The sequence below is a fragment of the Canis lupus genome, chromosome 34 (assembly GCF_003254725.2).
Source record: "Canis lupus dingo isolate Sandy chromosome 34, ASM325472v2, whole genome shotgun sequence".
In the NCBI taxonomy this organism is placed as follows: Eukaryota; Metazoa; Chordata; class Mammalia; order Carnivora; family Canidae; genus Canis; species Canis lupus.
In genome coordinates, this window is record NC_064276.1 from 11,961,933 (window position 1) to 11,976,379 (window position 14,447).

A 14,447-nucleotide genomic window follows, 5' to 3' on the forward strand; every position below is an offset into this window, starting at 1 on the left:
CCAACATTTCACGATGACAAAGTAACCCTGCAAACATCACACCGATGATGGGGCATTGTGATGGGAAGGGACTTCACCAAAGAACCTGTGTGTGTCTGAGAAGGGAAGTTATGGGCCCCTGGGGGGCTCAGGTCATGATCTCGGGTCCTGGGATCGAGTCCTGTGTCGGGCTCCCTGCTCAGCAGGGCGTCTGCTTCTCCCTTCCCTCCCTTGCGTCCTCTCTCTTTCTCTCTCTGTCAAATAAATAAAACCTCTAAAAAAAAGAATGAAAAGAAAAGTCATGTCTAATTAAACTAGAACAGTATTTCTGTGTGGATTGTTCAAAGGTGTGCTGAAGTGTTCACAATCCACTGAAAGGAGAGGGAGGGAAAGGCTGTCTCACTGCGTCCGCTGTCTCCATCTCACCTCCTGAGAGCCAGTCTGCAGTCAGGACTCGGGAACTGGGGAAGGTTCATGTGCTCGCTCGGGGGTCTTGTGATGGACCATAGGGGACCCCACCCAGCTCAGACGCCATGCTGGGCCCTGCAGGCAGAAAGCTGGAGCCAGGGAGGCCACAGAGATGGCCCCGCACCTCCTGGGTGCCGCCCGAGCCCTAGGAGCCAGACGCAAGCTGCTGCTCTCTTCCAGCAGCGACAGGCTCAGCTGCTCCGTTTCTCTGCAGTGGGACTCTGGCCGCAGCAACAGAGATGGATTCGAGCTGCCCGACACAGCGACGAGGGGGGTTTACTTGGGGCCTCGTGGCTCCTCAGGTTCCCTCCTCAGAGAGGACCCAGAAATGGCCAACAAGTGTCAGGAGCCTGGGGCAGGGGTCTCTGCCTCACGTGTGCACATCTGCGTTAACCTTCCTCCTCCTGGCTCTTCTGAGCTTGCGTCTTACCTGTTCCATTCCCCTGTGTGGCAGTTTGGGAACCAGTGGCATCTACGCTGCTGTGACATTCAGATGGAGAGGGTGCGGGGAAATCAGGTGTGTGGCTTTTGTCAACCCTGCAGGAAATCTTGAAAAAGAAAATGAGGCTTCGAGAGCCAAGCACTGGCTGCCATTGGGGCAGCTCTTGCGGAAATCTGCCTCTGCGGACCTTCTGGCAAGTCAAGGTCCCGTCGGTGCAGACAGACCGCAGGGAAGTGGCGAGTTTCGAGCCCCCCCCCCCCCCCCCCCCCCGCACACCTTCACTGCGCCACAGCCAGTGGCTGCAACACTGCATGCTGCCAGGACCTGGGCCTCGTGGGGCGTGGTTCTGAGGGGGTGTCCCTGTGTGTGATGTCCTGGCGGGACACTGGCTCCTTGCGGGTGGTCTGTCGTCAGTGGAGAGGAGAGCCAGGCTGCCTGGACCTGAGGCGCAGAAGCTCATGGATGCCTGGACGGGGTTGTCGAAGGCATTTATCACATGAGGGCAGATGCTGCTGCCCCCACATGAAAGGGGCTCTGCCCACAGCCAGGGCTGAGTGTCATAGGTGATGCCCCGGTTTTGGGCCCCAGGCTGATGGGATTCAGGACGGGCAGCAGCAGGTGGGTGGAATCACTGTGATGAGCATCGAGACCCAGGTGAGAGCTGCAGCATCTCCACCCATAGGGAGCTGCCCAGGGGCCCCAGCAATAGAGAATTGGGAGCCTGTGGTCCAGTGGGCGACAGCTCCTCAGGGTGCTGCTCAATCTACGTAACGACAAAGAAAAGGAGAGCATCCGTGACCATAAGAGCCACAGGCCCCCGTCTCCAGGACTTCAGGCCACATCCGTGGCACAGAGGGTCCCCCTAGTCTGGGACATAAAGCTGTGTAATAAGCCCCTGAATCTGTTCTACCCCTTTGCCAGGATGGGCAGCAGGAAGGAGTGCTGGCTTCCCGGAGGAGGTGTGATGATTAATCCACCACACAGGACTTGGGGGACACAGAGCCCATGCCCTTGGTGTTTTGGAAGGTGGTTGCCCAGTGTCTGTTGGGGTCCGCACCCTGCCCCATTCCATTCAGCTGTCAGGGCTCTGGGGAGACCAGTGGGACAGGGGGCTGCTAGGCCCGGAGCTGCCTGTGGTGACTTTCCACCCTGTCGGCACCTGCTATCTGCCCATCTCTGCCTACGTGTGAGTGTCCCGGTCCCTATGGTTTGTGTCAGACCCAGGCCTTCGCAGCATGAAAGCACAGGATGTGCCTGGGTCCTGGCAGATCCCTGGGGCTGGCAGGCATTGTCAGAACCTCTGAATCCCAGGCTGTGTGGGCACAGCCAAAACCCATCATGGCCGGAAACAGTCCTTCAGTGTTGGGGCCCAGCAGATCCACAGGATCGGGGAAATGATAGGCAGCAGGTTGGCACGGGAGGCATGGGTTCTGCTGGGGCCACTCCAGAGGCTGCAGAATTGCTCCAAATGTGCCTCCACAGCCTCCTTGGCTTTTATGGGGGGCCATTCCCAGGGGTGGGGCTGTTGGGAACATTCATGACCCGCAGACACCTGCGCGCCCACCTCCTGCCCCAGTGACCGCAGGTGCCCGGCTCAGCCGCGTGCACTCCGGAGTCCTCTCCCGTGGGCCACAAACAGCTGAAATCACTCCACTCTTTAGAGTTAGAATCAGATCATCACAAAATTTTGCCCTGTACCTACTCTACTCTCTTTCCAGAGCTTCTTGCAAGGGAAACTCCCATGCCTGAGATAGGGTTCGGAGACTTTGGCAGCAGGATGGGTCTGCGGGATGGCAGAGCGTGGGCAGGGCAGTGGGAGAAGTGGCTCAGAGAGCAAATCTGTGGGGCAGGATGGTCACATGTCACTTTTTCCCTCCTGCCCACTTTCTGGGTGTCCCTCTTTCCTGAAAGACCCAGGAGGAACATTATTGCCTTCCCCAGGAAGCAGAGTCCTGACACAGCGGTCACTTTGGGGGTGGACACCCAAGGCAGCCCCACTAGGTTGTGGGGAGAAACGCATGGACAGACCTGAGTGGGTGGAGCATGGGGGGTATAGACATACCTGAAGGGGTCTGGGGGGGTGCAGACATACCTGGGGGGCATGAAGGGTGGAGACATACCTGAGGGGGGCATGGATACCTCGGTGAGGACTCCGGGGGGCAGGGAGGGCCCCAGAGCTGGGTGGAGGGCAGCCCCTCCCACAGAATGAGTTAAGCACATTGAGCACTTGGGGTTCTAGTTTGAGGTCAGGCCCTCGAAGGCTAGCCTCTATCTTGATAACTTAGTTCATTTTCATACATGTAGATATTTTTTAAAATGCCTAACTGCACCGAAATTAAAGCCAGGTCTGAGGAAGGCACACTGCTATGTATTCGTACATAATCATCCACACTCAGCCTCTGCTGGAATCAGCTCTTGGAAGAAACCAAGGGCAAACGTCGTTAAGCACGTTTGCACCCAGACTCAGCGGCACAGAGGAGCTGCCCCGGCCTAAGCAGAGGCTCCTCTGGCGTCAGCGTCCAAAGAGAGGTAGGAAACCGGAGCGGTGATGGGGTTGTCCCAGGCAGGGCTTTCCACAGTGGCAGAAGCCCAGGAAGCCACTCTGCATCCTGGTCCTTGGGCTCAAGCCATTAACACCCCCTGTTCCATGCCGGGCAGGAGCTCATGAATAGGCAAACCCAAGTCAGCCCTGTGGACAACCCAGATGTGGCACAGGGCCTGTGTTGTGTGACAGGTTGTTCATGTCCTCTCCACCCTGGCCAGACGTCTGAGCTCCCCATCCTTGCTCCCAACCCGCCCAGCCCCGCTCTACTGCGCGGAGGCGCCTGGAGTGGCCTCTGCTGGAACCAGGGTTTCCTCTCACCTGGGCTTGGCCGATGCCTCATAGGAGCTTCAGCAAGAGATGCTTTAACGGGTGGTAGCGGGGAGCAGGTGGCCAAGACTGCCCATGCGGGCTGTCCAGGCTGTGGCACAGCCGAGCTGCAAGTCGCACCCCCCCCCCCCCCCAGTCTGCTCAAGGGCCTACTCCATTTGTTCCAGTGCTCTGGAGAAGTTCTCTAGAGCAGCTTTGAAAGCTCGCAGCAGGAAAGCTCCAAGTTCGTTGCTTGTTTCTTGGATATCTGGGTCGAAACTTCCAAAGAGGGGCGTGCACACCTGGATGTCGCCCCGACCAGCCCGAAGCAGCACTGCACGGAGGTCCTCGGCAATCGCGTCATATTTCTGCTGGTCGAACTTGGACATGGCCAGGTCGTCCTGGGGGTAGGCAGTACCCTCAGGGTAGCAGTCCTTGGGCACTGGGAACTCTGCACGCCGCAGTTTGGGCAGCTCACAGAGAGCCACAAAGAGGCGCCTCAGGGCCCGGGCTGACAGGGGGTTCCCCAGGAAGCGGAGCTCGCACAGCTCATGGCAGGGGCTCAGGGCCAGGATCAGCATGTTCACGTGGCTGTCTTCGATGTCGCATTCCTCCACGGTGAGGACCCTCAGCGTCTGGGCGGCCCGGCCCAGCAGCCGGAAGAAGGTGGAGGGGAACAGGCTGAACAGGCTGTGCCCACTGAGGTCGAGGACCTCCAGGTGCGCGGCATGGGTGCAGTCTGCCAAGAAGGCCATATCTTCATGGTTCAGGGAGCAGTTGGCCAGGTCCAGGGTCCTCAGTGGTGTCCGTAGGGGGCTAGGGCAGGGCAAGAAACAGCACAGGTGAGGGGCAGTCCCAGGAGGACCTCTGGGAGGAATTAAGATGAATTCTAGCTCAGGAGTCAGCAGACGGCCCAAAGGCAGAGTCCACTGCGTCCTGGTCTTACTCAACCAGACTGTAAAATGGTTTTTACATCTTTAAACAATGGAACAAATCACAAGAAGAATGATACTCTGTGACATGTGGGAATAATACAAAACTCAATTTTTAGTGTCCATAAGTAAAGCATCAATTAGAATGAGGGTTGCTCAGTTGTGTACTGTGGAGCAAGGAGGGGAAGGGCCATGCAGCCATCCAGCCCAGCTTTCCTACAGCCTGGTACCTGCAGCCCCTCCCACGTGCTGAGGCCAGCATCAGCAGATGCACAGCTATGGGGAGACCCTGCTCTGAGCAGCAGGTCTCAAGGAGCTTGTGAAAAACACACTTTCTCAATGTACCCCACCCTGGGGATATTTGGTTTGGGTCTGATGCCACCAGGCTGAGCACTCGCTGCAGGAGAGCCTGTGGGGGGCCCCACACCTGTGCCGCTGCGTGCTGAGAGCTGGCTGTCTGCCCACCACACTGTCCTTCCCCAGCCCCTCCTTCCGGGTCTGTGCTGCGGGCCAGAGTGGCCCTCGTGAATAAGGAGGTGACCATGCCATCCTCCTGCTCACAGCCTCCAGGGGCTGTGATGCTCCACCTCCCCACACTGCCCTGCCGTCTGACCCCAACCTTCTCTCTGCTGACCCTTGACCCGTCCATGTCAGCACCTCTCGCCAGCCTGCCACTCTATGCAACTCTATGCCACCCCAGGGAGTCGGCCTTCCCTGACCCCCGGCCCTCCCGTGCTCCCACAGGGGACCCACTGACCAGCTCCAAGCCAACACGGTCTGCAGAAGCGGTGAGCTGCATATGCAGCTCCCGCCTGGTGTTCTCTGATTCTCGGATCAGCCGCCCTGTCCTGAGGACTCCCAGCAGCCACAGTGCAGAGGTAGACCCTGAACAGCCACATCTGAACGTGGACATGGACGACCCCACCCTTCCAGCCCACCAAGCCTTCGGAGGAGACCACAGCCCAGTGGACCCAGTGGAGCTGGTTCTTGAAGGTTTTGTCACCATATTGCCCATTGTTGGGGTAACTTGTTATCAGACAGGAGAGGAGCACAATCACTCTACCCTGTCCAGGCCTTCTGGGGTAAAGGCAGAGGGAGCCTGGAACGTCCTGACTTGTCAGCAGCCAGGTCCCATCCCATGGTCCCTCATGCATCTTGGGCCTGCCACCCCCACCCCAGGCCCCCATCCCCATCACCAGCCCTGCACGAGGAGCTGTGAGCAGAGACCCCACTCACTTGGCCTGCCCTCTGTGTTGTCACCCCAGACTCACCCAAGCAGTTTCGGAATCTTTCCTGTCAGCGTGGAGAAGGCCACACTCAGCTCGTTGAGCTGGCTCATCTGGCTGAGCTCCCAGGCGATGGAGGTAAGGAGGCGGTCCTCGCGGTCAGGGCTCAGGGTGCTGCTCGGGGGTGCGTCGAAAGCCTTGGCAGGCAGCGTGAGTGAGGCCAGCCGTGGGAAGCCCACCTGGGCCAGCAGCTGCTGCACATGGCCAGCATGCAGCCGCACGTTGTGCACGACCTCTAGCCTATGCAGTTCACCTGGCCCTGCCAGACGCAGCACCTGCATTAGCTGGCTGGGGCCCAGACTGTCTGCTCGGAAAGAAAGGCAGTGCACGCGCAGCGGGGCAGGGCCAGGCCCCAGGGCACGCAGCACCAGCTCGAAATTGCCCTCTGTGACAAAGAGATCAGTGAGGACCCGCACGGGGGGCCGGACCACGAGGGACGCCGCCTGCAGCTGGCAGCAGGTCCTGGCCAGCAGCTCGGTGCGGCCCCACCTACCCAGAGCCCTCCCGCAGGGGCACTGCTGCACCTGCACATCTCGGACACCCGTGAGGTCAGCCACGCGCAGCCGCCATGGGCCCGCAGCCCGGAGCACGTGGTCTGCGAGGCCCTGCACGCAAGCCTCCAGGCAGGGCCTGCAGGTGCGGTCCCGCAGGTCCACCGGTGGTTCGGAGTGCGGCCCGAGCAGCACGCTCAGCCGGAACTCCTCCAGGGGCCAGCGCTCCATCAGGGCTCGGATCACCGCCGCCTGCTCCAGCAAGTAGCTGGCTTTGAACAGGAGTGGGTAGAGGTTGTGGGCGACACTGTCCAGGCTCTGCTGGGCCACCTGGGGGTGAGACACCAGGGCCTCAGCAGAAATAGAGCGCAGCGACCTCATCGTGCCCGCACGCAGCGGCCCAAAAGCAAGACGGAGCTCTCCCCTTGAGATCCTCCCGAAGATGGATGCCCTTCTTGCTTATTTTTAGCTGCAGCTGCTGCGAGCAGCTTGCCTTTGGGCAGAAGCTAGTGAGCAGGCTCTCTGGTCATCTGACGGCTATTTTGGTCATGGGTGCTTGTTTGGCTCTGGCCGTGGAGGCGTCTGGCAGTGGCCAGCTTGTCCTTGTGGTGCTCAGCTATGCAAGCAGAGCTGTCCCAGCGTGTGGCTCAGGGGCACCAGGCCCCCAAAAAGTGCTGCTCATGCCCAGGGCAGGGGTGGCTCTGGCTCTGGACCGGGGAGACCCCAGATGAAGGCTGGTCTGCTGCCCAGGGCCATGTTCCCTCAAAGTCACAGGAGCCAGGCTCCCTGGGTGAAGCATGTCACTGACGTACCCGGATACAACAGAACAAAGTGAGAGAAACACGTCTCATTTATTTATGTTCCTCAAGTTTGGATCGAATCAGCATTGAAAAAATGAAGAAAACATCCTATAGTAGCTGGAAATGGCAAGGTCACCATGGTGAGCACCCAGCCTGACCCCAGCCCCTGCCCCACGTGGCTGCCGCTCTGAGGACACCTCGCAGCATGAAGCTCATTCAAGGCCTGGCATCCACCCAGGCTCCTCCATCTGGTGTGGGGTGGTCCTCTTGGGGCCCCGGACACACCCCAGACCTCAGGCCCAGCTGCTGTGCCCTCACCCCAACCTGGGTCCCTGGCCACAGGTCACTACCTTATTAAAAACGAAAGAAAACCGAGATTCCAAATATACTCAGAGGTGTCCCTGTGCCTGGTGTCCACTCAGTGGGGCTGCTCCAGGGGACCATTGCCCATGGGCCTGTGTTGCCTGGAAGACTGGGGAAACCCCGGTCCCAGAGGGCTTGTTGGGCCCTGAGACCATCCAAGCCCGCCCGGACCTCCCCACGGGAACTGAGGTATCGCCAGCTCCCACCCCAACCTTGGTGCAGCAGTCAGAGTGGCAGGGCCACCTGAGCCCCCAGACTGGGTGGAGGGCTATGCAGGGGGGATGCACAAAGGCAGGCGGGGCCCGGGCCGTGCTGACCCCATGGCCAGTGGCTGAGGTGGGGGTGCACCAGGAGCCCCCAGCAGGACAGCCTCAGGCTACAGTGGAGGCTCCTGTGCTCCCTGTGACGGGATTGTCCTGGAGGGGCTCATTCTCTTCCATATAAGTCACGGCTGGGAAAGGAAGGACATCCTGACTCAGACGCCGCGGCCCTCTCCCTCCCTCCCACCAGGTGCCCAGGCTGTGCGTGGCATCGAGTCTGTGTCTGGGAGGTGCTGCGGAGCCCTTGCACCCCTAGGGTGCTCTCAGACTCACAGACACACATCCTGTTACAGAAGTAGTTGCCTGGATGGACAAGGTCAGGGAAACAGACAAGAGGGTGTCCCCTGCGAGGCTGGGTCCCTCCTGGGTGGTGCCCCTGGCTCTGGGCCCAGACAGAGCCTGCCGGGGGGCCACCTTGGCTGGCATTGTGATGCGTCTTAGAGTAAGAGGGTTCTGGTCCCACAATGTGTGAGTCCTGTGTTTGCTGTTCTGATCCCAGAACATGAGAACACAAGGGCATGTGAGCTTGGCGCAGCCTCTGCAGGGGCTCCAGGCCTGGCCTACAAGTGGGAGGCGGGGAAGCCTCTGTTCTCAGGACAGTCCCGACACGGGGGTGCCCTCCCGACAGAGGGAGTCTGGGGCAGGCAGAGCTGATCTCCACCGGCTCCCACAGAGGCTGAGGGCCCCCTCCTCTTGGAGGGATACCCGAGCTCTCACAAGTAACCATACCACCCTCTTGGGTATGTGGTTTCAAGGGGGCATAGGCACAGGGTCCTGGGGAAGTTGGCCTGGGGGTGCAGCCTTGCTGGCCAGGGCGCCCCTCCTGGGGGGCCGTTAACATCCAGCCATGTACTGTGCTTGGAGCATCTGGCACAGGGTGGAGACCTGGCCAGGGAGTCTGGCTGGTTGTGGCACCCAGCACCTTAGGGTGACCAAGGATGAGTGAACCCTCCCATCACTTCAGGGGGAGCCAGGACACCCCCTCTCCTGGGGAGTGTTTTGCTCGATGGTCAAACCACTGCCCAGAAGCCTTTGTCTGGCAGAAGGAGAGGACGTCACGGATCAGAGCCCATGTCACTTGTCATCAGTCGTCCAGAAGATCTCTGTGAAAGACACTGGTGGCTCCCTCTCCCTGGTCTCCCCCATGCCTCCCCTCAGGGTGTGTCCGGGCTCATCTGTGCCCTCAGTGGCAGGCTGGCCCCCATGCTGGCCGTGGGCCCTGGACACGGGGGTCTCAGGAGGGGGGACTCACAGTCATGGAGTCCTGGCTGTGCCGCTGCAGCTGGGAGCCCCTCCTGGGATGGCAGAGGAGGCGCTCGGGTGGCCCTCTTCACGCAATGGCCCAGGGAGCCCGAGGCCACTGTCCCCCGGTAACATGTACTCAGTCACTGCAAAGAGAAGCGGGGTCAGGGCTGGCTGCCCTCAGCACTCAGGGCCCTCTGATGTGTCAACAGACATCACCAGCAGACTGATGACAGGATGTTTGTGAGGCCGGGTCAGGGCAGGCAGACCGGGGCTGGAGTGCAGACACCATGTGAGCAAGTGTCCACCGACCCTGCTCCTGTGAAATCATCCGACAAGGGAGGTGCTCAGTGGCCTCTCCCCTCTACCAGGCGGCTCAGAGGTGAAAACAGAACACCAGGCCCAGGAAAGACCATGTGGCTTAAAGGAACCTCAGAGCAGGACGGGACCAGGTCTCCGCCCCAAAGGGCTGCGGGAACCTGTCCACTGTCACCGCATGTGAAGCTGTGGCCATGGCCCTGCCATGCACGCACCACCTCCTGCCTGAGTGGCTTCTGGGGGCTCCACCCCGGCTTCGGGACGGGGATCACAGCACTGTCTGTGCAGGAGCCACAGTGGCTGAGCACAACCCCTGGCCCCGACCATCACGGCTAGTGGGGCTCCTCGGGGGAAAGAGAGCCCCACCTCCAGACTCAGGCTTCCCTGTGGGACATGCCAGCCCTGCAGGGGCTGGGGAGGACACCGCCGGGGAGGTGCCACGGCTCTGGGATGGCAGTGTGGAGTGCCCAGCTGTGCTCCCCGTGGGCCCGTCCAGGACACAAGCCTGACCCAGGTGGCTGCTGCCATTCTGAGCAGGTGCGCAGCCCCCTGCACACCTGGCCCACACCCAGGATTCAGGGCAACGCCTCCACCTGGGCAGAGACACGACTGTGGTCAGCCGGTGCCCTCAAAGACGCTGTCGCTGGGGCACAGGTACACTGGAGGCTTGGGGGGACACATGTCCCAGGCAGCATCACTCTGAGGAGGGTCCTCACCTGGGTGGTGTTACTGTGGGGTGACGGGTACTGTGGGGGGTACTGCAGGGTACTTTGTGGGGTACTGTGGGGGCTACCGTGGGGGTATTGTGGGGGATACCACGGGGTACTATGGGAGGTACTGTGTGGGTACTTTGGGGAGTACTGTGTGGGGTACCATGGGGGTACTGTGGGGTTACTATGTGGGGTACCGTGGGGTACTGTGGGGTGCACTCTGGGGTATTGTGTGAGGGTACTGTGTGGGTACTGTGTGGGGTACCATGGGGGTACTGTGGGGTTACTATGTGGGGTACCGTGGGGTGTGGGAAAGCAGACTTCCATGATCCTCCACTGCAGGAGCTGAGATAACCAACCCCTGCGGGTCCCACCAGCACCTCGGCCCCTGCATGTGGGGCTGAGTGCTGGCCCCTCCGTGTGTGGTTGGCCAAGCGGCAGGGACACAGCCCACAGCCCGCGTGTCACTCACAGGAGGCTGCTCATGCTGCATTCCTGCTCCCGGCGGCCACAGGTCTGCTTGGCCTTCGCCTCTACCGACTCCCCTGTTAGTCCTCTGTTCCCCACTGTCTTCTTACGTCCAGGATGTGTATGTCCCACTGGCGCAGCCCCGCAGTATCGCTCCACGCCACAGAGGCCTGGAGCCAGGCAGAGGCCGCCATGGCTGGATACCTTCCAGGTGCACACGCCGTCCGCCTTAGCACGTCGATGCTGTTCTCACATATGCCGTGCTTGTCCCCAGGGCCACTGCCCCTGACAGATAGGTAAGCGGCCGAGCCTTGCGCGCCGCCTCCTATTCCCCCCAGGGTCACCGTCCTCCTCCCTGCACAACGTCCTTTGACCTTTCAGGTCTGCTGGTTGAGCTGTTTCAGCCTTTGCACGAAAATGTCCTTGTGTCACTGTTTCTGAAAGACATCCTTGTCACGTTGAACTCGTTTGAAGGTTTCTCTGTTCAGAGCAGCAAACCGTGCCCCCCGCGAGCTATGTGTGGTGACAAAGATGCTGCCGCCACCCTCCTCGCGCGCCAGACAGCTGGCTCTCGCTGGCCACTTCCCAGATGTTCTGTCTGTCACTGTGTCTCCAGCCTGCGTGCTTGGGGCTCATGGGTCTCCTCTGGGCCTGTAGGCTGACACCTGTCACCAAGTCAGGGAAATATTAAGCCATAGTTCCTTCAAAGTTTTGCCATCTCTCCATTTTGGGGACTCTGTTATGTGTTTGTTAAGCCACTCCAAGTCATCCACAGCTCACTGATCTTCTTCCTTGACTTGGTGATTCTGTGTCGTGTTGATACGTCTCCACTAAGCTTTTCTTCTGTTAAGTCGCGCTGTTAACTCTATCCAGGGAGGTGCTCACCTTAATGATTACAGCCTGTTATGGTGCTAAGTTTAGTCCGTCCCACCTTCCCTGCTGTGATGTAACGTTCTAGATGTCAGGGACACAGAATGATGGTGTGAAGGCCAGAAGGACACAGAATGATGGTGTGAAGGCCAATTCTAACAACCCCATCGGTTCCAGCTGGTTTCGCCTGTTTGCCCTTGTCATGTTCCGCTTCCTACTTCCTTGCATCAGACAGTGCAAATCTACCCCATTGGCTGCCAAACATGTGTGTAATCCTATAAATCTCCTTAACCTTTGCTCTCGGATGCAGTTAGATCACCTGTACATGCCCTGCATTCATGACCTGGTGCAGGTCAGCAGGGGTGTTCAGTCCAACATGGTGTCCTGAGCATGCCCTCGGAGGACCTGCCACTGCCCTGGAGCTGCTGCCCGTGTGCTGCTGGGAGCAGGTGTGTGGGGTACTCTTTAGTCCTCCAGAGGCTCCAGCCTGGGCAGTCCCCTCAGGTGCGGTGCTGACCAGCCTTCTGCTGGACCCAGGCCTTGGAGACTTCTTGCTACACGGGGCTCCCCCGGGCTGCCCTCCTCTGGGGGTCTGCAGGCTCCCCACGTGGCTCCCGGGTGCCCTCCAGGCAGAGATGGGAACGACCATGGGGCTCACATCACAGTCCCGTCTCAGGTCACTACTGGTGGTGGCAGATGTCCTAGGTCTTAAAATCTCATGTCATATGCTTTTGTCTATTTATATTTTGTTTCATCTAGGTTTTGTTTGCTTGGTTGTTTTAAATCTGTTTCCTGTGATGTTTTAGGTGAAAGTGAAAATTTTTGATGTTTTTTTGATTAAAGAAAAACTATAATGTGTTTAAAGACTTTTGGAAGTCTATAAAGGCAAGTGAGTTAATTGCATAGGTGCACCGCTGACCCCTCCCCCCCCCCACCCCCCCCCAGAGTGGCTGGAGGCTGCAGCACCTGCCGCTCTGGAGCCTGGGTGCACTCACGTATGGAAGGTGGGCTCCCCGTCTCCAGCTCCAGCTCCTCCTCCTCCTCCAAGCAGGTGCGCATGTTGTGGGGCCAGGGGCAGGAGGCAGTGCTCAGCAGGGCTGGGCTGGCAGACGTGTGCGGGCTCAGTGGTCCCAGGACAGAGGAGGACTGGCTGCTGGAGGAGGAGGTGCTGCTGTCTGAGATGGTGGAGTGTGGCCTCTTAAAGGGGGTGGCACGGTCACAGGGGGGTACAGCCACAGGGGCTCGGGTCCACAACTCTGGAAGGGGACAGAAAGCAGGCTGATCTGGCTTTTGCTCCACACGTGCCGCCCAGATTTGATAATGAAGCAGCCATCTGAGAACCCAACCAAGTCCCCGCTGAGGTCAGTTTGGGCATGATGTGGCCACCACCCGTCCAGCCACTGTGCTGGCTCTCGGGCCCACAGTCAACACCAGGGCCCCAGTCAGTGGGACAGGGTGAGAGAGAGGGCTGAGGCCATGTTACCTGCTGCCTTGATGGCCCGGTCATTAACGGCCGCGTCACTGGGCTGGATGTCCACGAACGGCTTGTTGCCAATCCCCATTGACACCATTTCTTGCATTCTGAGTTCTAAAACAGAATAACATAGGGCAACTTTCCAAGGAACTGCTTGGCTTTAATACTCTCCCGACAATGCTGTGTACCCAGCACCCTCCATCCAGACCAGGAGCACGTCAGAGCCTGGCCCAGCACCCTCCCCAAGTATCGCTGGGACCCAGAGATGCTGGGGCTCTCATTCTGGCACCTACACCTGGTCTGGCCTCTCAGGGAGCTCAAGGAGTCGACAACAAAAAGGGGGACATGGGACTCAGAACTGGGGGAGTAGTAGGGGCTGGCCCTGGGTGGCCCTCTTCTGCCCACCTCTGTTCCGCAGAGCCTGCCGCCACAGGATCTGCCCTATCACGTGGGTCCAGGCCATCTTGACCTCTGCAGAGCTGGCCTGGAGAACATAGGTGTCCTGGGACTTCCGCCGTCTGCGGAACCAGATCTCAAACCTCAAGCCGCTGTCTCCGATGTTCTCTGTCATCCCAATCTCAGCCGTCTATACCAAAAGCCGCAAGTGGCAGCAGTGTCAGCAACTTCTGATCCTCACTTGAGGAACTGACCATTCTCTGGCCACCATCTGACCCCAGCACCTCAGTGCTAGAGGCTCTTCACCCAAATACCAAATGGGGGGCTGAGGCTGGACGGGGGTCCCCAGGACAAACCAGATTCCCGCCCATGTGCACTGACTCCCTCCTGGAGCCGCAGTCTCCCCACTGGAGAGAAAGGGAGGCTGGACTGGAAGGCTCTCTAGTGGCCCGCGGTGGCTGTGCTGGACGGGGCCACAGGACCGCCTCTGATGTGCTCCTCTGCAGGTAAGGGTTATAGGCTCCCTGCGGGAGGTCTAGGAGCTCAGAACCCTGTGGGGTGAGGGCCACCCTTGGAGACTGGCCCAGGTTCACCTTCACCACAATCGGAAATTAAGTTACCGACTGAGAAGTTTCCCAGCTGCTGAACCAGCCTGCAGCACCATAAAGGACCAGTGTGTCCGTGTGACTTCCTGATTTCAGACACAGCCCCATATGTCCTATTTCACCGCTCCCACCCAGGGGCGTCAGGTGTGAGGCGGGCATGTTACCTTGAAGGACTGTTTGTACGTGTAGGTGTCATAACCCCCGTCCACCTTTCTGGTCTTGCTAAACAGGATGAGGTCTTCGAAGAGGAACACATGCCTCAGATACTTTTTCCTTCCACAGCAAACGATAAACTCATCCTGGCATCTCAACTGCCCCTGCTCCTTCAGATTCACCTGCAGATGGAGCAAGCCTCCCTCAGGGACCTGATCCCGCCCCAATCCTTGGGGAGAGAGGGACTGGAGGTAGAATCATCACCCATGGTCAGTGCTC

General features: G+C 59.4%; 2 protein-coding genes across 4 annotated transcripts in view; both read right to left on the minus strand.

Annotated features, from left to right (window-relative positions):
• Positions 1-3,237: 3,237 nt before the first annotated feature.
• LRRC14B (leucine rich repeat containing 14B) lies at positions 3,238-9,320 on the minus strand. 3 transcript variants are annotated; one of them, XR_003138736.3, is made up of 3 exons: positions 5,944-7,252; positions 3,753-4,556; positions 3,238-3,578 (listed from the first exon to the last, which is right to left on the minus strand). XR_003138736.3 is itself a non-coding variant. In XM_025451238.3 (3 exons), exons 1-3 carry the CDS (start codon positions 9,188-9,190, stop codon positions 3,911-3,913), a joined length of 1,488 nt encoding a protein of 495 aa, XP_025307023.3. In that variant the 5' UTR covers positions 9,191-9,320; the 3' UTR covers positions 3,238-3,910. The 3 variants fall into 3 exon arrangements, 2 of the variants coding, with proteins under 2 accessions (XP_025307023.3, XP_048961745.1); XM_025451238.3 differs by adding an exon at positions 9,185-9,320 and having other exon boundaries at positions 3,238-4,556; positions 5,944-6,779; XM_049105788.1 differs by having other exon boundaries at positions 3,238-4,556.
• A 1,354-nt stretch (positions 9,321-10,674) lies between these two features.
• PLEKHG4B (pleckstrin homology and RhoGEF domain containing G4B) overlaps positions 10,675-14,447 on the minus strand; it is a 76,159-nt gene continuing 72,386 nt past the window's right edge. The window contains exons 16-20 of the mRNA XM_025451273.3: positions 14,180-14,350; positions 13,420-13,600; positions 13,024-13,128; positions 12,536-12,796; positions 10,675-12,332 (exon numbers count right to left, since the gene is read on the minus strand). Coding sequence (XP_025307058.3) covers positions 12,292-12,332; positions 12,536-12,796; positions 13,024-13,128; positions 13,420-13,600; positions 14,180-14,350 — 759 coding nt within the window. The 3' untranslated portion in view covers positions 10,675-12,291. The remainder of the gene's footprint in view (positions 12,333-12,535; positions 12,797-13,023; positions 13,129-13,419; positions 13,601-14,179; positions 14,351-14,447) is intronic.